The following is a 27,680-nucleotide window of genomic DNA, read 5'->3' on the forward strand; positions in this document are numbered from 1 at the left end:
TGTGCTGGACTCTCATGTCTTGGCTGGTGGTGAGAAGGAATTCTTTGTAGCCAGCCAGCTATGAGAGGGGCCGTCACAGACCCCTGTACAGTGATTCAGGTGTGAACAGCAGCCCGGGTGTCCCCAGACCTGGGTGTTTTGGGCTGTGGGTGGGTCTAAGTAGTGTGTGAACTGGACTGTCTGGCTGGTGCAGTTGGGGCCAAGGATGGTCCGTTCCTGCTTCTGTGGCTCCCCGGCACGTGCCCCTCATGGTCCTCCCTCTTCTGCTGTCTGCAGGGGTTTTCTGGGGCTACCATCCCACACGCCCCTAGGCTCTGGCTTAGAGAACCTTGTGTACCCTCTCAGTTCTGGAGGCTCCAGAGGAGACCTGTCTCGTGGCCTTTCCCAGCTTCTGGAGGCGCCCGCGTTTTCCTTGGCTTGGGACCCTTCCTAGCCTTTGCTTTCGTGGTCATATCTTCTGATGTGTCTCTCTTGTGCCTCCCTCCCTCTGAGAAGGAAGGGCCCGTGGTTATGTTGGGACCACCAAGAACCTGAGATGTTTCCTACCTCCTGTCCGTGACTCCTTCCAGCCTTAGTCCGTTTGACCCTGATGCCGCCGCCTCCCAGGATCTGGGGTCTGGGGTGTCTGCGTCTTTGAGCTGCCATTATTCTGTCTACTACAGCCCATTACCTGGCCCGTAATGATTCCTATCTGTCCTACATGCAGCACACACCCATTCGTAGGTCCCCAGAAATCTGTCACTACAGCAGCAGCTCAGCCTCCAGGTCCTCATCTGGTTACTGTGAGGTCTGGGTGGCTCACTGGGCAGCAGCCTGCCTGTTGCCACACAGCTGCGTGTACCCTGTGGTTTATATGGTAGCAGCAGGAGGACAGGGGCCCCTGAGGTCCTGTGTTTTGTTCTTATGGTCATGGGTGCTGAGTCTCCATGCTTAGTACCACCAACCCCCCCCCCCGCCCCCCCGCACTCTGCTCCAGCAGTGATCTGCTATAATGTGAGCCCGGGTGGACCTTTTTCTGAAACTGTGTTGTTGAGGCAACCTGGTAACATTCTGCCACCTGTCTTTGTTTTCAGGAGCAAGCCCAAGCCCAGGCCCAAAAGCCAACGCCCCCTGCATCCCCGACTCCTCAGCCAGCTCAGGAGAAGCCGCCTCCAAGCCCTGTCTATGAGGTTGGTGTTTTTGTTCAGTTTGCAAATGAGTCTTACTCCCCATAGATGCCCTTCCCAGGTCGATGCCATTGTGCATGGGGCAGCAACCCTACCCCACTCTGCCCAGTGCCACAGCTGGGAGGGCGGCCTAAGGAGTAGCCCTTCTGAGCACTAGAGGGTGCATGCCACATGCTCAGTCTCTCCCCGTGTGCAGGGGCCCCTCCTCACCCAGCCTGCTGCCTCCCAGTCGGGTCTCTTATCGCCGTGTAGACCATCTTACTCTCTGTTACGTTTGATACTGACGATACTCCATCCTGGAAACCCATTTCCCGGCACCCGGCTGCCATCCTCCTACATGACCTGACTTCACCAGTCGCCCTCACCAGCTGTCCTTCCCTCAGCCCCTCCTGAATATTCCCCAGCGACTGTCCTTGGCCCTTACCCTCATTCCCGTCATCAGTGCCTTGTGACTACCTGCCTGTGTTCCTAGGACATGTATCCTCTCCTGGGCTCTGAGTTACTGGGCTGCCTGCCTCACCATCCCTCACTTGCTGTCAGGAGCACCTCCTAGGTATGGTCACTGCCTCAGTGACCACACCTAGCTGAGCCCTGCATCCTGTCTCCTCCGTCCCCATGGCCACTGTCCTGGTTCCCATGCCCTTCCTCTCTCACCGGGACATCCTCAGAGGCCATTGGGTTGTAAGGAATAGAATCTACCTCTGCTTTGCTGACACTGAAAGGGGTGAGCCCTCTGGGTAGCTCATGATCCAGGAGAGCTCTGGGCAGCAAGTCTGGGTCTCTGGGGTTGTCCAGGGTCCCATTGACACCAGGGCCCTCTCCGAGCTGCCGCTCCCTATGCATGGTGGCTGTGTCCTCCTGGACTCATAGACATTGTGGCACGGCCTTGTGGCTCATACCCAGTGGCAGGAGGAGCCTTGAGCCATCTCCCCTTGTCCTGTTCCACTGCTAGGCCAGTCACTGAGGAGTTGGTCCTTTGAAAAGGTTGGCATGATGTGCTGTCCTTAACGGGAGTACAGGTGGGTCTATTGACCAGTAGCTCTGCCAGAACTGTGTGGTACACCAGGGGCAGATTTACTTAGGCCAGAAGACAGGGAATAGGGACCCCCCCACACACACCCCCAACCTGCTCAAGATCCGCTGGGCAGCCAGCATGGTGCCCCCACGCTCATCACCCAGCCTCTAACCCTCTAGGGAACCACCTGCACATCCACGGAGACACACCCAGAAGAGGCTCTGGGTCTGTCCCTCCCTTGCAGTTTGACCCTTATGTGGCTCCAGTGCCTGTCCTGGATGCTGAGTCCCCTCTCCGTGGCCTCCCTAGTGGCTCTCACGGGCTGCCTGAGCCACGATAGTCATCTGCCATTGAAACCCAGTACCTGACCCTGCTGGTTCTTCTGTATGTCCCCTGCTCATCTGACCCCCAAGGGTGCCTTTAGATGGAGCCTGTTTGGAATCACAGACTAAAGCCACTTCTGTTAGGGTTACAAGTCATGATGACTGAACAGCCTGGTGTTAATTCTCTGAGCATATGTGCTAGCTCGTGGCTTGCTGATTACTCTTCCCTTCCCTTCCCCCAGAGGATTTGGGGAGACTTGAACCCCACTGGCTGGGGATGGGGCTGCTCTGGGCGGTGCAGTGGGTGACATTGTGACATTGCCATCAGAGGCATGGCTGGCTGGCTGGTCCTCGGGCACATCGGGCAGCCTCCACGGCCTGGGCCTTTACACATGGGCCAGACCTGCCCCGAGTCAGCCACAGGCCGTGTGGTTTAATCACTGTAGGACTTTAGGGTGACAGTGATTACTGAGGGGTTACTCAGCAGGAAATGGCACGTGGTCCTCTTATTGGTGCCATGCCATGATTAGAACCCGAGCATTCTCAAAATGTTAGCAGGTAATGCCTCCTTATCTGCATATCCACGTTGCGGATCCCCTGGAACTAAGAAGTAGTCATGTATTGGTGACCTGGCATGGGCCACAGGAAATGTCTCCTGACCCTTCCCTTCCCCAGGACGCAGCTTCATTCAAGGCTGAGCCTGAGCCCGTGTACAGCATGGAAGCCGCCGACTACCAAGATGCCAGCAGCCAGCAGGGCCTGGCCTATGCCCCTGATGCAGTCTATGAGGCCACAGAGGCCCCGGGCCACTATCAAGCAGGTAGGGGGCAGGGCATCCCACCAAATCCCCCTCTGCTCTGTGCGAGTGACATCCAGCTCTCTGACCTGCCCTGCCTTGCCTGTGCTTGATGCGGGGTCCTCACCTCCCTGCTGAGAGGGTGCCAGATGCCCTGGGGCTTGGCATGGACTCCCATGGGGGCTCCAGGAAGGCCCTGGCTGCTCTGGGGGTGGCGGGTGGGGTGACTGTGAAGGAAGGGTCTTCTGCTGCTCCTCAAAGTAGGAGCTTGGGGCAGAGCCTGGCTCCATGAAGACAGCAACTTGATGTTCTTAGAGACGATTTCTGTAAACTTAGAAAATTCCATAGATGTTTCAGTGGCACAAACACTGAAATCAGTTTCTTATCTTTAAAGATAAGGTTTCCTTCAACATATTTGGGCAGATTTAACCTTAGTTCATTAGAGAACACAGCTCAGGACAGTGTCTTAGCTTTTCCCTGAGTGTGATGTGAGGCATTTGGGCAGCGCAGCCTCCTTGCCCCGCTGGCCATGGTCTTGCCACCATGTGATCCCTCCTTGATGTACTAAACCTGTAAAATTTAAGAACCCGTCCTCTGAAGCTGCCCCAGTACCCGCCCAGATTGTCATACTCGCCGGCTGGTGTCGGCGTTGGGAGCAAGGGGTTTGCTCCCTAAACCTGGGGTCCCTCTTCCTGATTTGCTCACGGCCCCATCCCCCTCCCTCCTCAGCAGCTTTTCTTCTGTCCCAGGAGGGCTGGCTGACAATGTTGAGATGGCTCAGTGCACCTGTGGCACTTTGGCTGACCCTCAGCTCGTCTTGTTTTATTTTTAGAGGAAAACACCTATGACGAATATGAAAATGACCTTGGGATCACGGCCGTTGCCCTGTATGACTACCAGGCTGGTGAGACTACCCGCGTTCCATTTTGGTGTTCATTTTCTACTGGTTCCACTCAGGAATTAGACTCCTAGAGCTTTATTACAACTTTTAAGAAGTAACTTATTTTGAAATAATCTCAGAGTTACAGAAATTCTGTTTTTCTCTCCATTTTTACACATCCCTGAACTTCAGGGGTGCCCCAAGCCCCCTAGGGATCCCAGTGTGAGCTCTCCAAAACCGAGGACACTGGCCACTCCCCTCTCCAAGTGGGAAAGTTAGCCCTGAAACGTCATGACGTCTGCAGACTGCTCACGTGTTTGCCAGCTGTCCCAAGCCCCCCTCGTTTGGTCGGGCCGGGTCCCTCCAATCCGCCTGTGGCCTCTCATCCTGGGAGGACCTGCAGTTCCCCTGAGGCTGTGCTGTGAGCACAGGGCGGACCCGGGAGAGCTTCCTTCTCTTTACCATGTACCCTGTTGGGCACATGACATGTTCCCCCGTGTGTCTCCCAGCGGTCACACAGGTCCAGTGTGGGACACTCTCCACCGCAAAGCCATTTCTCCCTTTGCTGCTAGAGGGCCCTTTTGTGGACCTTCCAAGATCATACTCCTCATCCTCAGGCTGCCAGCCATAGCACCGGACAGGAGCTTTCACCTCCTATTTACTTACGTATATTCCACGTATTTATTTACATGGGTGTGGAATTTGTGAAATTTGGTATCTGTAATTATTATAATGTAGTGAGTTTATCCTTGTACCTGCTGCCCCAGTCCGCGTCCTTGGGCTCCTTCCTAGGCTCCGCTTTGAGCTTCGTAGGTACCCTCTCCAGCGGGAGAATGGGAGAAGCCTGGTGTTGGGGAGCCTGGGTACGTTCTGTGTGTCAGGTGCTCAGGGCAGGTGCTTGGAGCGGGGGGAGGGCAGGGCAGGTGGAAAGAAAGTTGTGCTCTGCCTCCCGGCTAGGGGCCACCAGTCCCTCCAGCAGCTGCCAGAGCACGCTCCTTCCAGCAGACCGGCCACACCGAGTGTCAGGGTGTCACCATCCTCTCTTTCCTGTCCTCTCTCCTAGCGGGTGATGACGAAATCTCCTTTGATCCTGACGACATCATCACCAACATAGAGATGATCGATGATGGCTGGTGGCGCGGGTTGTGCAAGGGCAGGTATGGGCTCTTCCCAGCCAACTATGTGGAGCTGCGGCCGTAGGGAGTGCAGAGCCCAGGCAGGAGGCCGCTGTACATACTGCTTTTATACGTGATGCTTCTGCTGACACTTTGGAAATGCTCATGCCACAGAATTTGCTAATATATTGTAATCATGCTCCTTAGGAGGACTCCGGTAATAGATTTTATGCGTTTAAGGCATTGTCTTTGTTTTTGCCAAATGGACTATTGTGTGGAGTCACTTGAGGGACCCTTAGGTGTCCTGAGTGCTTGCTGGCCTTGCCCCCGTTGGCAGCAGGCGGGACCCTGACACATGCTACCTGTCCTTGGACTGGCTGTGTGGTGTTGGGTGGAGTCCCCGTCCTCGGAAGAGGGAAGCCTGACGGGAGGTTAGGACGATGGGCAGGGGTGCAACGGGTGGCAGCTTTAACTCCAGGTGGGACAGCCTTCATGTTTCCCCAGATGGCTCTCCCCTTCCCCTCTTCACCCTCCCGGCCGCCTGATGCCAGGAGGGCTCGCTCCTGTCCCTGCTCCCACCTCCGAAGTGGTGTCACCCGTTGCCACACACACTGCCCTCTGGCGTGGCCTGTTGTGTGGGTTTGAGGACCTCGGGTCACCTGCACGCGGCCCCCTGCAGCTGGGCCCTGTGTTTGCTGTGTGAGAAATGGCCCTTTGTTGCGGGCAGGCAGGTGCCTTCTCTGCCGTAAACGCCAGAAACATTTTTCCATCAAGGCAGTCATGTTCTCTGTGCTAAAATACCACGTCAGGTGAGAGGAAAATGTGCCTGATTGACTTGGCTGAAGCGTGAAGCAGAGAGTGATTCTCCCCCCAGGATGCACCCTGTGGACACTGCATGGGAGTGCATTGCCCTCCTGAGAGCTGGGGAGGCCAGGTTGGCGCCTGCGACAGTCAGGGGTGGTGTCTTTCTGGAAGATTCTGTGTCTCGGGTGTCTGGGACATTAGCGTCTACTTCCTGAAGCGCATTTCTGCATAATCCTTGCTTTACCACAATTAGGTCGGGTTTTATATGCAATTACTGTATCTAAGTTTCTGTAGCACACATCATAGGTATGATTTTTTTAAAATTAAATATTCAAAATAAACTTTTTTTGATCCACTTGCTTGGTGATGTCCGTTTGGTATTGGTCACTTTGTTCTACGTGGAAGATGGCTTCCTGACTCTTGACTTTTATCAGCTTCAGACAAACTAAAGATTCCATTTGGAGGAGGCATGCTCCTTAAAAGACTCTTTTTATGAGGAGAAATGTATTTATGCTCTGATAGTACTGATTTTTTATTTTTTATTTTTTTTAAAGATTTTATTTATTTATTCATAAGAGACACAGAGAGAGGCAGAGACACAGGCAGAGGGAGAGGCAGGCTCCATACAGGGAGCCCGACGTGAGCCTGGATCCCAGGTCTCCAGGATCACACCCCAGGCTGAAGGGGGCACTAAACTGCTGAGCCACCCGGGCTGCCCTGATAGTACTGATTTTTTGGACAAGGATTCCAAGAAAAATAGAAAACGGTCTATTTAAAAATTATTTGGAATTATGATTCTCAGCATAAATCCAGAGGTGGTTGCGGGGTGACAAAGGGCAGTGTTCTCCCTTGGGCTGGGGGAAACAGCTCTGAGGGGGAGCAGCATTCATGAGCAGAGGAGCTGGCAGGGGTGCAGCTGACCACTGGACAGGTTCGCCTAGAAGCAGCCCACGAACATAGGGCGTGTGGAGGCTGGTGTGGGTGTGAGGGGATGGACAGCTGAGCTGTCACCCCTCCTGGTCCTGCCAGTCCTGCTTCACCCCACCCCCGCCACCGTGGTGGTGGAGGGGCCATGGGCGCAGACCCAGCTCCCCAGAGGCTGTGGCGATGAGCTGGCCTCTCCTCGTGGACGTCCGTCTGCTGTGGCGGAGCAGGGCTTGGACGCGTGGGAGTGCCGCCCTCACCGTCCCTGGAGGACTTGGGGGAATCCAAAGTGATGCCGTCTTCGGTTCCTGGGAGCTGGGGGTCAATGCAGGGACCTCATACAGGTGGAATCCTGCAGGATCTGTTTGACTCGACGTCACGTCCTCCAGGTCCGTCCCTGCCGTGGTAGGCGTCTGCCTGTCCCAGTTCATGGCTGCGTGACAGTCCACGGTGCAGGTGGACCCGCCTTATGCATTCATCTGTCGATGGGCAGTCGGCTTGCTCCACCTTCCGGCATCATGTCTCTCGCTTCCTCTTGCACCTGCCCGATCCAGCTGCCCACCCTGCTGCCCCACCGCAGCCCCTCAGGGCTGCTGTGGATGGAGCTGCCCTCATACCTGCCTTCGTGCCCCCTATGCTTCCACCACACCTGTCCTAGGAACGTCCTTAGCAGCCACTCCCAGGACCCCTTGGTGCCCGTCCCTTCTTGAGGTCTTGGTGCCCTCTCCTGACCTCCAAATGTCAGGGTGCCCAGGGCTTTGTCCTCAGACATGTTCCTGGTCTGCAGGCACCCATGCTCGAGGATGGCCTCGTAGGCTCTGATGTTGCCCCAAGCCTGCACCTCCTGTGGACCCTAGTCTCCACAAAAAGGCAGCTTCATCCTTCCCTTGCTGATGTCCACAGCCTCAGAGTCACCTGGCTCCTTCCCCTCTGCTCTGTCTGCTAGCAAGTCCTGATGGCCAAGTCAGTGAAGCATGGCCCACCTTCGTGCCCTCATGCTGTACCTCAGCTCTTCCCTGGGTTGTCCAGGTAGCTCCCGACTGGGTTTCCTACCTCCTCTGTCCTCTCAGGATGTTTCTGACACGAATCTAGGCCCCTCCTTGGCTGTGAACTATGAAGCAGCTCCTGTTTCCCTGGGAGCCAGGCTGTGTTACCACCATGCTCCCTGACTCAGGGCCTTTGCACTGAGTCTTCCTTCTGCCCAGAGGCCTACAGGCTTAACTCCCTCACCGCCAGCCAGTGTTCTCCCAAGGTCTACTCTGACCTCTCCTTAAAGCTGTGGATCTCCCCCGAACCTAGCCCCCATCTCTTTTATCTTGTTCTCTTTCCTGTAGTGCACATCACTTACATCATGTTGTATGATTTTTATTTTATTTTTTAAAGATTTTGTTTATTTATTCATGAGAGACACACAGAGAGAGGCAGAGACACAGGCAGAGGGAGAAGCAGGCTCCATGCAGGGAGCCCAACGCGGGACTCAACCCCAGGTCCCTGGGGTCATGCCCTGGGCTGAAGGTGGCGCTAAACTGCTGAGCCACCTGGGTTGCCCTTCTTGTATGATTTTTAAAACTGCTTTATTGAGATATGATTCACACATCACACAAGCGACCCATGTGAAGCGTATAATTCACTGGTTGCCGGTGCGCTCAAGAGGCGTGCACCGTCACCACATCTCAGAAACCCTGTGTTCCTTGGCTGTCACTCCCCGGCCCCCTGCTGCCAGCCCCAGGCTCTCGATCACCTCCCCTCTGGATGTGCCGACTCTGGACACCCTGAGTAAATGGAATATGGGCCGTATTTTCTGAATGGGATCTGCGAGCTGCCTCCAGTCTGGACTGTGAGCTCTGTGAGGACACAGAGTCCTGTGTCATAGACACAGCGGCTGGCGCCCCCCAGGTCCTCGTCAGAGCTCCGTGGAGTGCGTTCTGTGCGGAGGCCGTTTACGGAAGGCTGCTGGCTGCTGCCCACAAAGCAGCGCCCCTTCCCTGCAAAGAGCATCCTGAACCTCAGTGGAAGCTCGGGACTCTGTCTCTCAGAAGCGACGTCACAGAGTGCGGCTCGGTTTCCAGACTGACTCACTGAGACCTATTTAACTCATTGTTCAGGGACGCCTGGGTGGCCCTGTGGTCTAGTTCAGGTGGTGACCCCGGGGTCCTGGGATCGAGTCCTGCATCGGCCTCCCAGCAAGGAGCCTGCTTCTCCCTCTGCCTTTCTCTCTGTGTCTCTCATGAAGAAATAAAATCAGTCTTAAAAAAAGATTCATTGTTCAATACGGACACCATACATTTTTAATCCAAAATATTTTTTAAATACATCTTTCTAGCTCTCCCCTGCCCCTCCAAATCCATCACTTTTATCTTGAGTATTGTTGCCTGAGAGGCGGGTTCCTGTGGATCAGGGTGGAAGGACGGGGAGCTGGAGGGTCCTAAAAGGCCTGCACCCAAATGCCAGGCCTTTGCAGTATTTGACTGTTACTATGTTTGACTTACATACCTTGTATTACAAAAGCATTAAGTTCACATCGAAAACAATGCAGACGACGCCACAAGGCCCACCGTGAAGAAGGAAACCTCTACTCTTGTGTCCTCCCCTCCAGTCCCTGACGGTGACTTTGCCTATGATTTATGGGGCTTTTAAGGAAAAATGTCTCTACGTACAAGCATATGACACATCAGTCTTCTTTATACACAGAGGTTCGTATAGTGCTTTGCCTTTTGCAACCTTCTAAAAGATGGATTTTGTCCATCTTTATCACATCCTTTTTGTGTCCTCTGTGCAAAATTTCACTTGGAAGTGTGACGATGAGTTGAGCCCCATGGATAGACGCTGGTTTTGCTGTCGCGGATGGCGCCCCTGTCTCACTGCATGTTCAGGCACAAACATGTGGAGAGGACCACTCAGAAGGGGACGGCTGAGTGTGCAGAGGCTACTGGTCGTCTTTCCCTACCTCCCAGTTAGTGACCTCAGTTGTCCTCAGAGTTGCAGCCCAGCTGTGGCTGTGTGACTGGGTTGGAAGCGAAACTCCATCGTGGAGGATTTCCAGCTCTTTTGGAATATGAGGCACTTTGTGATGGCACCTTCTGAGGATAGTGGAACAGCAAGATAGAGCCTGGGTTTGTGACAACGTCAAGGAGCTGACATGCTAGTCTTCTGTGCTTCAGCATTTGTTTGTTTGTTTTTTTTTAATGAGGCAGAGACAGACACTTATCCTATCTAAGCCATTGTTATTTCTAGTGTCTGCTCTAAGTACAGTTTCCAACTGATTCATCGTGTCAGTGAGTATTCCAGCATTAGATACAGGTGGTGGTTGTAGGACATCGTGAAGGCATGGAATGTTGTTGGGTTGTACACTAAAATGATAAACGGTTTGAAGAACAGGAGAGGGTCCCAATCCTGCAGTTTGTGGGTGTAGGGACAATCTTGATACCATATGAAAGGCAGGGGTACCACGGGCAACCAGAGGAAGGCAGCAGGGCAGAGTCAGGGACAGATTCTGGGACGAGGTGAGGCTTGGGCTGAGTCTTGGACAAGTACAAGACAGCCAGGGGAGGCACGCCGTTCTGAGCAGGAGCCGCCCGGCTGACGGTGTGCAAGCAGGAGCCTTGATGTTGCTGAAAGCTCAGGGGCAGGTGCGTAAGGATAGACACCAGAGCTAGTGACTCAGGCAGGGCAGGGCCTTTAAAGGGCTTTATAGGCCAATTAAGAGGATTGGACTTTATTCTGAGTACACACGGAATTATGGAAGACTTTTAAGCTCTGAAGTGATCCCATCTGTTTTCTGGAAGGATCATTTCAGTATCTGGTATGTCAGCATGATACTCCATAGCACCAAAGTCCTTGAAGATAAATGTCATAAATAAAACTAAAGTTTTAGAATTTAACCCTTTGTATTTCTGGGTTATTGTTACCTTTTGCCCTGTGTACTTGCAAATAAAAAAAAGCCTCATTTAATTTACTGAAAAACGAAGAAAATGCAGTATTACTTAGTATTTGTTTAAATTTTATTTTTCATCTGGTGAGAATGTGGGATTAGAGTTGATGCCAGGTTCTCTACTCTGTTCCATTGGTCTATTTATCGTTCCACCACACAGTCTTGATGACTGCAGCTACGCAAGTGAGTCTTGAAATTGGGTAGACTGATTTCTCTTCCTTTATTCTTCTTTTCAAAATTGCCTTAGCTATTATAGTTCTTTGCTTTTCCATATAAATTTAGAATAATCTTGTTTATAGCTATGAAAAGTCTTGCTGGGATTTTGATGGGAATTATATTACACTTACGTGTCATCTGCCATGTAGAGAGACTTCCAGTACAGAAACATGGTATTTCCATCCATTTATTTACATCTTCTTTCACTTATTGCATTAGCATTTTGTGGTTTTTAGTATGTAGATCTTATGTATTTTATCAGATCTACATCTAAGTATTTCATCTATTTTTGGCAGCTATGAACTGTATTTCTGTTTTCAGCATACACACATCCATTGCTAGTCTGCAGAAGTTCAATGGATTTTTGTATGTTTATCCTGTATCTTGTAACCTTGCTGAGTTACCTTATAAATTCTAGAAAGGTGTTGTTTTTTTTTGTTTTGTTTTGTTTTTAGATTCCTTGGGATTTTCTTTGTTGACAGTCCTATCACCTGCAAGATGAGAGCATTTTCTCTCTTCTTTCCAATCTATTTGCCTTTTCTGGCCGTATTGCCTCGGCTAGAGGTCCAGCACTGTGTCGAGAGTGGTGACAGGAGACATCCTTGTTCACGGTCTTTGAAGGAAAGCGCTCAATCCTTCCCCATTAGGTGGGGTGTTACCTGTGGGATTTTTTGTAGGTACTCTTTACCCCTTTTTAAGAGTATTGACTACGTGTATCTTCTGGTCCTACCTTCATCCATAAACTGCAATGATGCTGTCACAGCCAGCCACCAGGGTGGCCCCTGTGCAGCCCCTCCCCATGGAACGATAGGACGTTGTGAAGCTCAGATAGCCCTCTGGAGAGGTCAGGGTGGCAAAGAGCTAAGGCCTCCTGCCCACAGCCACGGGAGTGCATCACCTTGGAAACGAATCCTCTGTCCCCAGAAAATCTCGGTCAACACCCCAGCTGAAGCGTCACAAGAGCTGCTGAACCACAACCACCTCACTAAGCTGCTCCCAAGTTCCTGGCCTGCAGAAACAGTAGGAGATAATCAATGTTTACTGCTGCTGAAGCAACATGTAGCCGGGGACTTTGAAGTTTCTTACTTGAATCCGGCAAAGGACAGGAATGGGCTCCTCCTAGAATATGCTGCTCTGCTGAGGGGCAGACCCTGTACCCTCTGTGAGGGGGCAGCAGTCAGGCCCTTCCAGGACCTAGGGAAATGTATGACACCCTCTCTGCCCCCACAGAATCCTGGCTGTATGTGCTCCTGTGCATGAAGGAGACACCCTGCAGGCCTGTCCGCAGGGCTGGTGAGAGTGGAACATCTGTGCTGAGGCGCTGGGCAGCTGAGAAAGAGCAGCCACCTTGGGGAACCGTCACCAATACGCATGTGCACTGACAGAGTGTCTCTCCTGGGTGCAGTGGGTTGGTGATTTCCAGTAGTTTGGAGATGCCAGCAAGTCCAGTCCTCAGGGAGCACCTGAGAGATGCTCCCACATGAGCACTGGGTATATTCACAGCAGTGCTGCTTGTTTGGGTTCATTTTTGGTTATTTAAAAAAAATATTTATGGATATTTGGTGGGAGGAGGCACAGAGGGAGGGGCAGGGAGAGTCTTTTTTTTTTTTTTAACATTTTATTTATTTACTCATGAGAGAGGCAGAAACACTGGCAGAGGGAGAAGCAGGCTCCCTGTGGGGAGCCCAATGCAGGACTCCATCCCAGGATCACGACCTGAGCCAAAGGCAGACGCTCTACCACTGAGCCACCCAGGTGTCTGTTTAAAATACACTTCATTTTGGAATAATTTTATATTTAGAGAAAAGTTGTAAATTTAATGTGGGGCACTTCTTATGTACTCCCTACCAATTTCCCTCACAATTAACCTCTTACTCAACCATGGTCCATCCACTTATTCAAACTAAGAAATTAATGTTGAGACAGCACCATTAACTAAATGACAGACTTTTTTTCAGACTTTGTATTTTAAACTTTTTCCTTGAATGTCCTTTTTCTGTTCTAAGATCCAATGTAGGATCCCACATTACATTTAGAAAAGCATTTTTTTTCTTGAAAAGATTTATTGAGACATAGTTTGCTTACCATATAATTCACCTACCTAGTGTACTGTTTAACGGCTCTGAGTGTATTCACAGAGTTATGGAAATACCACCACTGTCTAATTCCGGAAAGTTTTCATCACCTGAAAAACAACCCCATGCCTCACCCCCCAGTCCCCTCCCCTACCCCTGCTCCTACTCATCTGCTATCTTTGTCTGTGGATCTGCCTTTTCCAGACATTTCATGGAAGCGGAATCACACGATAGGTGGTAATTTGTGACAGGATTATTTCACTTAGCATGATGTTGGAAAACTTTGTTTTCATAGCAAAGAAAAAAAAATATCTAAAGATCAACAGATGAATGGATAAATCAAATTCAATATATTCATGTAATGAAATGTATTCCACTGTGAACATGAATGATTTAGAGCTACATCTGTCATGTTTAATGAGTCTCAAAAGTCATATTGAGTAAGCCAGCTGCAGGATTCATGATTGCCAATAATTATAATATCGATGATGATGGCGGCCACAGCTTAAGTGAGTTGTGGCTAGGTGCCAGGCACTGTTCTCTTTATGAGAAGGATTGCTAATTGATTGTGCATGATGTAGAGATCATTTCTACAAGCTTTTAAAATGTACGTAAGAGGGGCACCTGGGTGGGGTGGTACCGTCGCTTGAGCATCCGACTCTTGGTTTTGGCCTAGGTTGTGATCTCGGGGTCACGAACTCGAGGCCCACATTGGGCTCTGCTCACAGCTCGGAGTCTGCTTGGGATTCTCTCTCCTTCTCTCTGACCCTCCCACTCATGCTTGTTCTCTCTCTCTCTAAAATAAATCAATAAATCTTAGATAAAAATGCGTGTTACTACTACATATTGTTTATGGACACACACATAAGTGATAAACATGACAACATGCATAGAGACGATCAACACCAAGTTCAGGGTTGTGGTTACCTCTGAGGTAGAGGGAAGGAGGCACAATCAGGAGGGGATGAGAGGCTTCAAGCCTCTCTGCAATGTTTGCTGTTGTCAGGCTGGGTGGTAGATATGGGTGTTCATTATTCCCTATCCTTTCAATGTGCCTGGCATACTTAAGAACTTTTTTAAAAAGATTTTTATTTATTCATGAGTGACAGAGAGAGAGAGGCAGAGACATAGGCAGAGGGAGAAGCAGGCTCATGCAGGGAGCCCGATGCGGGACTCAATCCTGGGACCCTGAGATCACGACCTGAGCAGAAGGCAGATGTTCAACCACTGAGCCGCCCAAGTGCCCCATGCTTAATAATTTTAAAAAGAGCAAGACTAGTACAGAGCAGTGTGTAGAGTGAGCTATTTTAGGTTTTAAAAATGATTCATACGCATATGCTCGCAGATGTACGCACCAGGCCAGGAAAGAATCACAAGGATTCCTTAATAGGCATAAGCCTTGGGGAGGTACCCCGGGGTCTAGGGAGCCAGTGGAGAAGGGAGAGATGCTTTCTCCTAACGACTTTTTGAATTTCATACCATATGTATTTTTACCGCTTGATTAAAAAGATAACACAGCCTATATCATTTATTCCCTTTGGCTTGGGCAAGCCATTCCCATGGGAGACCTCATTTGCCCCCATGAGTCTTAGGGCCAAGGGATTGTCAAACTGTATTTCAGATGAGGATACTGAAGAGCCCAGAGGTTGTGTGGTTCTTGGTCTGGTGGTTGCTGCAGGGGGGCCTGGGTGGCTGGTTCCCAGGGGAGGTCATCCAGGGAAAGTCTGCCCAGTTCCTTGGTACAGGACAGAAATGGCCTCAGACCCATGGTGCCCTCCCGGGCATTCACTGCTAGATGAGCTGTTCTCAGAGGTGTCCCCATGCAGATCTCGGCGACCCAAGGCCCACGGCCCTTGGGAGAGTGGGGCATGTTACACACACAGTGCCACACAGCCACATGGGACATGGCAGAGCATCAGCAGTCCCCTGGTGTTGCATCATTGGAGGGTTTGGGGCAGGAGGTTTATGTTGCAAGGGTTGCTTTGGAGAAGGGGCTCTCAAACTCTAGCAGGCACGGGGGTCACCTGAAGGGCTTGTTAACCGGGGTTGCTGGGCCCTGCTCCAGAGCTTCTGATTCTGCAGATGGGGGAGGGGCAAGGATTTGCATTTCTATCCAGGTCCCAGGTGACCCTGCTGCTGCATGTCCAGGGACCAGATCTTGAGAACCACCACCTTAGAGCCTCCTCTGTGTACATTGTAGACAATGGAGCCATGGATAGTCCAGGTGCTGGCAATTCCAGATAGCAGGTGTACAAACTCCCCATCCTACAGAGGTCACCTGTGCAGCAGGCTAGACTCCAGAGAGCTGCAGCTTCTGCACCAACATCTCTCACTGCCCCCGGTTGAATGTGGGTAGCAGATGCAAAGGGCAGTTTCTCACACTTCCCTTAAGGCCCACCCAAGGAGAACATCAACCACCCAGATTCTGGAGCTTCCTCTTGTTTAAAATACAAAGAGCCAGAGCAGACAGAGCCAGTTAACCTTATGTGAACCAAACTTAATCTATACCTCATCTCAGGAATAAGAAAGCAGGTTATTTATTACGAATGCCTCTGATAATCATAAATGAAACCTAAGTTGTCTTCCCCAACTGGTGTAAGATACCCATATTTAACCAATTCCCTGCCATCTGGAAACCCCCCTCCTAGGAGCCATTCTTGTGTTATAAGCTATCCTGTAACGACCTGCCCCTGAGCTTCCTACAACTTTCAAATTTGAAATCTCCCTGTTTGAGAACAGTTTGTTTTTCCCTCAAAGAAGTATTCATAGAGTAAAATCTCTCTGAATTTTGACACTTCCTACTGAAACCGGATGCCTGGGAGGAGGCCTGGTAATCTTATGCTCACAGATACTCCCTGGGAGCCGCAGATCGGTCTCCCCCAGCAGTGCCTGGTGCTTGCTGGAAATGCAGAGTCTTTGTGGCCCAACCTGTTCCTGGGGCCTGGGCTGTATCTGGAAGCCTGAGATGGAGCTCAGCCTCCATGAGGTACGGCCTCAGAAGTCTCCAGGGAGGAGCCCTCACCCACTGCCGGTGGGAATGGAAGTGGTTTGACCTTTGCAGGAAACAGTCTGGCAGTTCCTCAACAGGTTCAACCTGGAGTGACCACACGACCAAGCAATTCCACTTCCAGCACATAGGCCCCTAAAGAACAGAAAATAAACGCACATGCATGTTCACAGCAGCACTATTCACAACAGCCAGAAGGTGGAGACAACCCACATGTCCATCAACTGACGAAGGGGAAAGACCTGAGTGCAGTCTATCCCTCCGATGGAATACTCTTTAGCCAAAAGAGGTATGAAGCCGTGTCACACGCGACACCATGGATGACCCTTGGAAAAAATCATGCTCAGTGGGAGAAACCAGACCCCAAAGACTACATATTATGTGATTCCATTTACATGAAATGTCCAGAAAAGGCAAATCCAGAGACAGAAAGATTCCCGGTTGCCTGGGGCCAGTGACCCTGGGGCCAAGGGGATCAACAGGCAGAGGCTTTCTCTTTGGCAGGATGGAACTGGACAGTGCTGATGGCCATACGGTGTTGCCAATGTGTTTAATGCCATTGGGCTGTTTTCTTTCTTTTCTTCTCTCTTTTCTTTCTTTCTTTCTTTCTTTCTTTCTTTCTTTCTTTCTTTCTTTCCTTTCTTTCCTTTCTTTCTTTTCTCTCTTTCTTCTTTCTGTAGGTTCCAGGCCCAGTGTGCAGCCCAATGCCGGGCTCGAACTCATGACCCTGAGATCAAGAACTGAGCTGAGATCAAGACTTAGATGCTTAACCAACTGAGCCAGCCAGGCGCCCCTGGATTTCATACTTTCAAATGCTCAGTGAGGAAAACCTACCCGGCCACTCTTGCAACCCCATCTAGCACCTGTCCACACATTCTCCATTCAGTCTTCTGCTTTTTAAGACAGCTCTGTTCCTGGCAGCACTGTGCCATGCTGAGTACTCCCTTTCCCCATCTGCCTGGCTTCCGGGGATGGCTTTAGATGACATGTGGGAGACACTTCTGGGAAAGCACTGGCTCCCCTGGTAGCGGGGAGCAGATACAGTTGACATGGTCTTCCCCTCTTCTTCCTGACTTGGGATGGAATGTGATGTGTAGAGTGGCAGCGCCTTTTGTTGTTGTGAGGCTGCGAAGTTAGAGGGAGAGGCTCACTCAATCTGACTTGACCATGTTGAGCTGTCTGACCAGATCCAGGGATCACCAAGGACTGCCCATGCCTCCAACACACCCTTATTGGGAACATCCTGCTGTCCACATTGGGCAGTGAAAAAGACATAAGATTTCTGCCCTCGTGGAGCTCACATTTTTGTGTCCTATGGAAAGAATGAAGCACTTTTGGTATAAGCCACTTTTAATGCAAGTTTCTGTCATTTGCAGCCAAATGTTGTGTTTTATTATTACTGATCTGCTTGCAGGGACAGGGGTGAAGATGCTCCCACCTGCACAGCATCGCCCTGAGCCTCCCAGTCAGTGCCAGCACAGTCCCCGCCCCCGTGGGCGGGGCGCCTCGTCCACAGCCCGCCTCCTGGCCCCTGGGATTGGCCGAAAGTCGTCCCTCCTCCGGCTGGGCCAATCACGATCCCCTTCCTTTGCCAATCCTGGTTGGTCCTCGTGGGCACGTGCTCAGCGGTGCCTCTGCCAGTCTCGATTGGCCCATGCAAAGCACGTGACTGGCGGGGCACGTGACTTCCGGGCCCAGTGTCCCTTGCGGCTGAAGCGGCGCTGCGGGGCGGTGGGCGGGAGGCGGCTCGGTGTCCCCCTGGTCCGGGGTGAGGGCTGAGCAGGTGCGCCCCCCCTCGTGCCGTGTGTGTGCCCTCGGCCCGCCCGAGTTGTGGCAGAGGCGCCCCGGGCCGGCGCAGCTGCCCCCTCCAGAAGCCGGAGCTGAGGTAGGCGCCCCAGACCCCCGTGCTGGGAGCTTGGCAGGCCCGCGGCTGAGCCCCTGCTCCCCGCCCGGCCGCCCGGCCCCCCGCCGCCCCGCACGGCTCCCCTTGCTTCTCCCGCAGCGCCCCCGCCCCCCGGAGCGAGGTGCCCTAGAGAGCGCGGCTGTCTCGCGTCGCGGGGCGGGGCGGGGGTCAGAGGTCATGGTGGGTGCGGCCGCGCAGGGGCAGGCCCGCCGGTAGTCCCTGGGGGCCCGCGGGAAGTGGGTCTTCCGCACGAGGTCGGAGCTGCAGGCTGGGGCGCAGCTGCCTGGGGCAGCAGTGGCCGCTGGGACAGGGCGGTCGCCGCCCTCCTGGGGCATCGCCTGCAGCGGGGGGCGTGTGGCCGCCGGCGGAGGGGGAGCAGCAAGCGCATCGACAGGCCCGCCGGAGGTGGTGACAGTGGCGCCGGTGTGGGATTGGCACGAGCCTTTCTCCGAGTCTGGTGGTCCAGGAAGCTGTGCAGACCCGGGGAAGAGTATTCCAGCTGCCAGGAGGATCCAGGATCCAGCAGAGAGGAGGCCCTGCTCTGGGAGCCTGGCGGAGCAGCTGGGCTGGTGTCAGGTGGCCTGGAGGCCGTGGGCCCGGGACTGGACGGCAGAGTCGGGGTCCACGTGGCTGTTTCTCTGTCACTGCTGTGAGTACATGGCAGCCTGCACTTCATGCTATATGCAGCCCCCTCTTCTCATGGCTTCCCTCCCTCCCAGCCAGAGAGAGCCATCACACCTTCTGCTCTCCCTCCTGGCTGCTGCCAGGAGACGCTGGCCCCGGGCCGGTGGGGGAGGTGGGGGCTGGGCTTTCTTGGCCATCCTGCAGGCGCTAAAGGTTTCAGGCCATGCTGTTCCCCTAGAGCCTTGATGTCTTTACCAGGACCTTTGTAGTCACATGTATAAACTCTTGCTTCAAAACGGAGCCTTTATTTTTAGCTTGCCCAGATGGCAGGCTCCAAGACCAAGGGAGGAAGCTGCTGCTCCGCGCCGTTGGCTTTATGTAAAGCTTCAAAGCCGTGTGGGCCTGTCGGACTCATTTTCAAACTCATTCCGTAGCCATGTGACTGACTCCTTGTCTGTCATTCGCTTGGCCTTTCTCCTCTGCCAGTGAGGGTGATGGTGAAAGGGGAGGAAGGGGCTGCCCCACTTCTAACTGGCGGAGGGAGGCCATGGGGTGTGGAAGAGAGCTCCCTGGCATCAGGATGGGAGCTGTATCTGCAAGCAGTCTGTGGTTGTAAGCAACAGAAACAGGCTCTCGTGGCTGTAGGCCACAAAGGAACATGTTTGGAGGATGCTGGGTGGCTCAGGGCCTAGGGAGGAAGAGTTGCGGGGGGAGGGCCTGGGAAGGACGGGACCCAGGGCAGCTCTGCTCCCTTGATAGGACTGTCAGTCTTCAGGATGAATCATCCCACCTGCCTGTAGACTGTGGCTGAGAGCATCCGTTTCCTTACAAGTAGAAGAGATGGTCATCTTTTTCCTCACTGGCCTCATGGGTTCTTGAGATAATTAAAGCAGATGCCACATGTCACACATCTCCAAGCTGTGGGCTTTTACAAATATCAAGTCTTTGAGAAAGCTTGTGATTCCGAGGTCCTGGCTTCCCCAATCTTAGTCGAGGGCAGTGACATAAGCAGAATCAAATCTCCTTTTTTTCACATCCCTGAGGTGATTGAATAGGAAGGAACCCCCATCTTGCCCACCCTCCTGGACCCCTGGCCCTGCACAAATGACTTTGTAGGAGCAGAAAGGAGTTTGTCCATGTCATCCGTGGTAGACCCTGACACGGCCAGAATTCTCAGGGTGCCTGATGGGGGTTCTTGATTTTTTTTTTTTTAAATTTATTTATGATAGTCACAGAGAGAGAGAGAGAGAGAGAGAGAGAGAGGCAGAGACACAGGCGGAGGGAGAAGCAGGCTCCATGCACCAGGAGCCTGATGTGGGATTCGATCCCGGGTCTCCAGGATCGCGCCCTGGGCCAAAGGCAGGCGCCAAACCGCTGCGCCACCCAGGGATCCCATGATGGGGGTTCTTTTTCTTAGAGTTGGACTTAGTCATGGAGGTTCTATAGCAAATCCTGGTTCTGTCCTTACCTCACCATGGACCTTGGCAAGACTTTGTTTCCTCATCTGTAAAATGGGCCTATTGGCTGCTGGACACCCAATGGGTGCAGCACTCTGGATGGTGCCTGGTGCAGAGTGCACCCAGGAGATTTACTATTATTTCCAGCCTGTGCCTACCTCTTGGGACCATACTTGGAAATAAACTGAGCTCTGCCTTGTGCTGTGGTCACTTCTCTGGCAGTTCAAAGGCTCTGTTCTCCTCTTCTCTGGGCCCTGGGATTTGAAGAACACATTTAAGTCTGTGTAAGCCCCTTGGCAAGAAAGACTATGAGTAGGCAGGAAGGCTTGATGGCTAGAACACAGAACAGGTATGCTGCCGCCAGATGCAGCTGAGATCAGCTGTCTTCACACCCAGACCTGCTCACCTGGCTGCCCTGAAGGCCAACCTGAGATTTCTCTGACCCTCATCTCCTATGGGGCCCAGGGCTTGCCTGTCTGTCCACCTTGCCTGATGGCTGTGGCACACCCCTTTGACGTGGGATACATACATGCTTCTGGTGGAGGCAGCAGCAGCATGTGGAACGGGAATCCCTAAGAAACCCCATCTCTCCCAAACCACCTCTTTCAGATTCTCAGACTACATTTGTGGCCTAAAATGAATAAATTTGGATCTCCATTTGACTTTGGCCTGGTAAAGAGCAGCACTGATGTTAGTTTCATGAGATAAACAGGCACAGCCTGTGGAGGTCCTTGCTCCCTTGAGACACGTGTTTGGCGGAGAGCCCAAAGACATGGCGGTGGGCACAGCACGTGGTATGTACCTGCCTCTGACCTGGCTGAGCCACCCTCCACGCACTCTGGCAATGAGGACTATAGCCCCACAGGCAGGGCGGCGGCTCCCGACACTCTCACTACACCCAGACAACTTCTAGGATGACAGGCCCTCGAGTGTAGTGCCATTAGACCAGAATTCGTGTACTTCCTACGTCATTTTTTTTTAAAGAAAAACAGACCATGTACTGCCAATTCTTTTGCTTGTGAACATTAGAAGTAGTTCTGTGATGAGTGGCCTGTCACTATCAACAAATATTTTGTTAATTTTTAACAAAATCTGAAAACAATCAATACTGCTAACTTCGATAAGCAGCCAACAAAGTGCCGCCGGGGTGACACGCCACCGGGGAAGGCGGGTCGGAGCCCAGGACTCCTGCCAGGACGCCTTTCTCTTCCATGGGGACTCTCATACATGCTCTTGTGTGTTAAGAAGTGAAAATACTGAAAGTGATAGAGCAGAGAGCACTTTTAATGGAAAATTAACTGATAACACGATCTTATTTCAATTTTCTTTTTATTTTTTAATTTAAATGACTGTGTATATTCCACAGTCTTAGGATGAAGGCTCCAGAATCATGTCTACGTCTTCTCAACATTTCAGTTCTCGAATTGGTTTTTACTTTACGTTGTGCATTGATATGGGCTTCTGAGTTCAGAAAACAAGGCACTAGAACTATTTTATCAGCTACATTAATACAGTGAAGATATATTTATCCTTTCATTTAATATACAGCATTTGAATACAATATGGTTTTATGCAGATCAGGTTCAAAACACCCAAGGCACACACTTTATTTTTTTCCTTTTTTTTCTCATTTCTGTATTTATTTGAAGGCTCATATTAAGTTTCAGAATTGCTATAAACAGAGTTCCCGAGTAGAAGCAATGGACAGTGATTGTTGTAATTTTGAACACAGAACGGTAAAGACTGAAATGCAGAGACATGTTAAACAGGAACAGTAAAGAAAGAAAATCACTGATACAGCGCGGATTGGAAACTGAAGCGGTCAGGCCTGCTGGCATCGGAGGGACAGGTTGGAAATGACCTGAGTCCCCATGGAGCATGGCTGCCCTGATGCAGCTTCGGCTCTGCTCCCCAGGCGCTGTGGGATTTCCACCTTCTCGGAGTGAACGCGGAGAGCTACAAGCACAGACACTCCAGTGCCCTGGTTGGTAAAATGCCTCAAAGTACAAGTAAAAAAAGTCTTCCAATTTTTTTTTCCCTTAAGACAAACTGATACATTTACCTAAAAGAGGTTTGGAAGAAACCATTGGAGGTGAAGGGGGTGGTTAAGGTGTGGGAGAAACCACCAGACAGTGAAGTGGAAGGCTTAATGGAGGGTGAACTGCGAAAGATAAGAGGATTCAAATTTTTCATAAACATAGAAACATAGTGGCTGCCGTTCAAATGGAGAATGTGCCAACATAGAAGAAACTGTCCAGGAACTAAAGACACCAGGTATTCATTGATGAGGCCAAAGATGAGGTTCAGTGTTTAAAACATACTTCCCTACAGACAAAGGGACAGCCCATGTCTTCCCAGCTCCGTTCTTCGCCAAAAGACACAAATTCTCTTGCCCCAAGCGTCAGTGCCTGCTTGCTTACCGCTGAAACATGGCTGGCTTCACGTTAACCAGAGAGGCCACCTGGTTCTGCAACCCCACGGCCTGGAGGGAAGAAGATGAGCAGGTGGGGGCGCGGGGGACCCCCTCGGCGCCACCCCCCACTTCCGTCCCCGACCAAAGGAAGGCCAGGCCTCAGCTGGGCTTCTAAGCAGAGCTTACAGATGTGCCCGCCAACACGCACATGGCTCTGAGATCCTGTGTGTCTCCGTCTGTGCCGTGAGGGTACTGTCAGGGGATGGAGCCCAGGCAGATTAGCTCCGTGAAGGGACGGCTCTTACTCTTTGAAGAAACATGGCACCTGGTCAATCTTACGGAGGAACAGTGGCGATGATGTTCAAAGAGCCTATGCTAGATTGCAAGTTGGCAACTCCTGGTTCACCCAGACAGCTTTCACTGTGTGCAATCAGAGCCACAACCTTAGTGCAATCGTATATTTATTTCTCTTACAGTAATTTTGGTTGCCATACAAGAGATTGAAGGATTGGGAGGAAGTGCAAATTACAGGAGCTTGTTTTTTGTTTTGTTTTGTTTTTTTTTTTTAAAATAAAGTTTAAAAGGAATAAAAGCACAAAAGTAACAGCAACACAGATAATGCGAACACAAGTTACACAAACCATAGTGTGAAACATAATTAGTTTCTAAAAAAAACAAAAAAAAATTCGTTAATGGGAAAAATCAATATTTGTGGCCCACACACACAAAGTCATTGCCAGATCACCTGGGTAATGCTTGCTTGTTCAGTAACTCAGAAAAAAATAAAATAAAATCACCATTTTACTAACTAAAGTACCACAAATAATCCACTTTGTGATATGTAAAGTTCAGCAAATCAACAGTCACATTGAGTCATTTTATATTATATGAATTAACTTAAAATGTGCACAGACACCCTGGAGCAGGTGTCTTGGCAGGTATACATAATTTACATCTTGAGAGATTTTGGTTTTGTATACACAATGTTACAGAGACTAGGCATGTAAATGCAATTTATTTAAATTACAGTAGATAACAAAAGTTGATCTTAAAACCCAGAATAGTATTAACATGATTCTTATATGAGCAGTTTGACTTGTGTCCCACCATTGAAGAGGTCATGGAATAGGGCCTGGTCCTAACGTGTCCAAGGGGCAGGGGGAGAACAGTGGGCGGCGATTTCAGTGAGGAACTATTGCTTTCTGTAGCAAAACCATCGAATAGGGCTAGAGATGGATTCACCTTGGCCACATGGGTTACTCAGTGCAGGTTCTGCGGGGTCCTGTGATTTTTTTTTTAGAATAAGACAAGGCAAAAATAAATGACTGCCCAGCTCTTTTGTTTCTTGCAGTCTGCTTGCTTCTGGTTAGTTGCCCATGGGTCGAAGTCTCTCTAAGAAAGGGAGTGGCAGCCAAAGTCCAGTGAACCTCAAGCCACCAGGTGGCAACCTAGCAGCGCCTTCCCTTCCTGTCCTCTCTCGTTCTGGTGTGTCGCCTGGCACTGAGCATGGAGGTAAATGCCAACAGTAGACAGAGGAGGGAAGAGCCAGGGTGAAGCAGTGCACTGACTGAATTTTGCCAATATCACCAAATGGAAGACAGTGGCCCAACCACCACCTTTATGTTTTCTGAACACTCGCAGGTGGCCTCAGCAGGCCACCTGTAGCGTCCTGGCGCACCCCACGACGGAGAGACAGAAGGTGGGCGGGACAGAAGCGCCTTCATGTTCAATTGATTTCAAGTCAGATCGGGGCATTCAGATACAGATTGCCCTGCAGAAGGGTTCAGAACAGAGGAAGGTCCAAAACTCAGTTTCCAATTCAGGGGCATTGTGGTTGGAAAAATTGTGTGCGCGCATGTGTGTGTGTGGTGTGTGTTTGTTTTTGGAGAAACTGCTGCATTGTGAATTGTAACCACTTTTGAAGAAATAATTGTCCTTCGATGACGAAGTTCTAGCAAAGATAGAAAATATAACACAGCTCTGCTGGTTCAGATGCATCCAAATAAGGTTGATTTAAAAAGGTCATACTTTTATAATTCCACAGAAATAGTATTATTAAATCACAAAAGTTTTTTTTCTTTAACTTTCTAGCACTGAAGTGGCACAAAGGCTGCCTAGTAGACCAGCCACTTTTTTTTCTTAAAATATTGTGCTTATAAACTATCTGTACAACTATTTAAACTTGCAGTAAAGAAAGAGATTTTAAATTGCTAAATTTTATGTGTTCATTCTAGAGCTGTTCCAGACCTAATCAGACACTTGATTGTGAGCGTAAAGAAAAGAAAGGAAAAAAAAAATCATGTTTTTATAATTAGAGATGGGCTAAGCTAGTTCTGAAATCATAAGAAAAGCCAAAACCTGCTGTTCGAATTTCTTCCAAGTGTGGGCGAATGTGCTGGAAGCCTGGCTGGGTGTCCGGTGGCCCCTGTGCAGGTGGCAACCTCCCTTGGAAACTGGAGGTATTGTTACAGGGGAGGGGACTCCAGGGAGGAGGAGATCGGGCAGGCTCGAGAAAGCCTTGTGAGAGGGGCCTGGTGCAGCCCGGGAAACCTCCCTGTCTTTCTTCGTTTGTCTGCCTCTACCCTCACCCTGTGGCCCACCTTGTGTTCTCAACCCTGGGTCCGGCCTAGACGCCATACCCACTGGGTTCTCAAGAAACCTGTTGTCCTTGTAAGATAAACTGGTGGGGGTGCCCGGACAGTTGGAGACAAAGGGGGAAAGCCCCCAAGTACCATCTCCTTGGCCTCAGAGAGCAGAGGGGCTGTCTCAGCAGAGATGCTTAGCCTTGGCCGGGCTCAGAACTGACGTCACAGCACCTGCTGGCTCCCGGGGAAGATGCTGTCTCCCTGGCAGCAGCATATGCCCACCAATGACCTTGTGTCCCACCCTCGTGTTAAAGTGGACGCTCACCTGCTCTGATTTTTGCAGAATACAACACTTTCAATTAAAAAAAAAATGCGAAAGGCAGAGAATCCCCTTCTCACCGTCCTGGAGACACTCCTGGCAGATGACTAAATGCTTTTCCCCTGGAGGAGACTTTGGACCTGGGCAGCTGCACACTGGCTGGTTCCCATGGCCAGGTCTCCCCTCCTCCTTGGAATCGTGACTTTGTGCTTTGACTAACTCCATGTGACATCTGTTTGGCCACTCTGGAATTATGCTAATAGATTTGCAGAAAGAAAGAAAGAAAGCTAAGCAAAGCTGGGCACGATCCCATTCAGACTCCCCACCACTGCCAAGAACTTCATGGCCAAAGAACCACGGATGCACATCGCAGGAGGAGATGGGGTAAAGAATCCAGAGGAAAAGAAAGATTCTCTACCTTTCGGGCCCAAGAAGGGGCACTGGACAAACAGGTCTGAGGTGTCTTACCGCAAGCAAAGTAGAGGAAAGAAAGGAGCAAGTGAGCATTGAGTGCCCTCCCGGAGGCCACAGACTGAGGTGGGCCTGGGGTGGTGAGAGCTGCCCAGAAAGCAGAGGAGGGAGGTCTCAGGAGGTATCTAGAGTACACTGGTGTCTGCCTGCAAGAGCAAGGGTCCCGTGCTCAGTCGACGGGGGCGTCCCTGGGACCTGGCAAAGTGAGGTCACCTGCATGCTGGGAGGCAAGCTGCGCCTCTCTCTCCGTGGTGGCAGGACTCCCTCCCCGTGTCCCCTGCTGCACAGAAACAGCCTGTGAAGCCCACGTGGAGAGGGGGAGTTGCAAGGCCTTCGCTCAGCCACACCTGGACACACTCGGCATCTCTTTGGGTACCAGGAGACAAACCCGTGGAATGGGGTTGGTGCTCACAGACCGTGCTTGGCCGCACAAATATTTCAGTAGAAGCCCATCTCTACTTATAACAAGAAGTCTGTAAAGGTAAAGAGCAGCCACCCTTATCTGTCCAGCAGCTGTTTCAAAGCCCTTTCTATGTTCATCCTGTGCCCGACCCGAGTCACCCCAAGATCTATTAGGTCTTCCTTCTGAAGGTTTGGTAGGTGACTGCCATCAATCTCATTGTCCATGAAGGTCTCTTTATGCTCACCCAAGTTTAGACTTTCCAGCCAATCTGCCACATCTGGTTTAGTCCACAGGTGCACAGGCTTAGTCGTAAAAGGCTTATTTGAGATTGGCTGTTGCAGTATCGAGGGGGACGGTGACCTGCTGCGTCCCGCCGGGTTCAAGCCAAACAGGTCCCCAGATGGGGGCTGGCTTGGAAGGCTAAAGACCTCTGAGAGAGTGGGAGAAGGAGCGGCGGCAGCAGCAGCAGCGGAGAGGGGGGCAGGCAGGATCTCTTTGTTCATCTCTGTTGGCGACACCACCGGGCTCGGGGCACGTCTTGTTCCTGAGGTCCTACTCTCAAAGTCTGTGGGCCGGCTCTGCAGAGTGATGGGCTGTGAGGTCCCCGGACGAACCGTGAAGGTGACCGTCGTGCTCCGCGTACCTGAGACGGTGCTCATGACCTCTGGACTTCTGAAATGGCAACAACAGAGATAAGCATCACAAGCTGGGTCGCTGTGTGGGTCAGCAGGACATAGACTGCCAAGGGGGTGGGGTGTGGGAGACACTCTTGATGGCAGCCGCGCTGGCAGTGAGCAGATGACTTGCCATGCCAGGGCCAGGGCAGGGAGGAAAGAACTAGGAAGCAGAGTTCTGAGAAGACACCACAGCACACCAAGGCTGCCCACTCACCTGGCCCCACGCGGCGGTGGCTGCCGGGTGGGTACACCTGCACCTGCGCCGTGTGAACAGGGAGGCCCAGACCAGCGCGGCTAGGAAGATGCTTTTAAGGGCTCACCCGAAGACATGAGGATGGGGCCTGAACGGGGTCTTGCTCCCTCGGTGGGATGTGTCTGGTGATACGTCACCGATAAGAAAAGACATCTTTTGCCTCCATTTCGGCACGTAGAAGGAAGAGTGCTCTTGGGGAGAGACCCTCCCTCTTCACTGCCTGTCAGGCCTTCGGCTTTTTGGCTTCAAGGGACAAGTGCCGCGAAGGGCCCCTTGCAGGCTGGCCCTGCTGCAGTGAGTGGGAAGCCCCACGCCTATTTGGG

The 27,680-nt window shown here is 51.4% G+C and overlaps 2 protein-coding genes across 16 annotated transcripts in view; one reads left to right on the top strand and one right to left on the bottom strand.

Moving 5' to 3' along the window:
• The window catches only part of CTTN (cortactin), a 32,313-nt gene extending 25,859 nt beyond the window's left edge, over positions 1 to 6,454 (top strand). For all 4 annotated transcript variants that reach the window (XM_072758672.1, XM_072758673.1, XM_026004208.2 and 1 more), the window contains 4 exons: positions 1,074 to 1,169; positions 3,180 to 3,324; positions 4,133 to 4,204; positions 5,244 to 6,454. In XM_072758672.1, coding sequence (XP_072614773.1) covers positions 1,074 to 1,169; positions 3,180 to 3,324; positions 4,133 to 4,204; positions 5,244 to 5,380 — 450 coding nt within the window. In that variant the 3' untranslated portion in view covers positions 5,381 to 6,454. The remainder of the gene's footprint in view (positions 1 to 1,073; positions 1,170 to 3,179; positions 3,325 to 4,132; positions 4,205 to 5,243) is intronic.
• Positions 6,455 to 23,093: 16,639 nt separating this feature from the next.
• SHANK2 (SH3 and multiple ankyrin repeat domains 2) overlaps positions 23,094 to 27,680 on the bottom strand; it is a 510,304-nt gene continuing 505,717 nt past the window's right edge. For all 12 annotated transcript variants that reach the window (XM_072758681.1, XM_072758678.1, XM_072758674.1 and 9 more), the window contains one exon: positions 23,094 to 27,099. In XM_072758681.1, coding sequence (XP_072614782.1) covers positions 26,523 to 27,099 — 577 coding nt within the window. In that variant the 3' untranslated portion in view covers positions 23,094 to 26,522. The remainder of the gene's footprint in view (positions 27,100 to 27,680) is intronic.

Source organism: Vulpes vulpes, chromosome 5 (assembly GCF_048418805.1).
Source record: "Vulpes vulpes isolate BD-2025 chromosome 5, VulVul3, whole genome shotgun sequence".
Classification (NCBI taxonomy): domain Eukaryota; kingdom Metazoa; phylum Chordata; class Mammalia; order Carnivora; family Canidae; genus Vulpes; species Vulpes vulpes.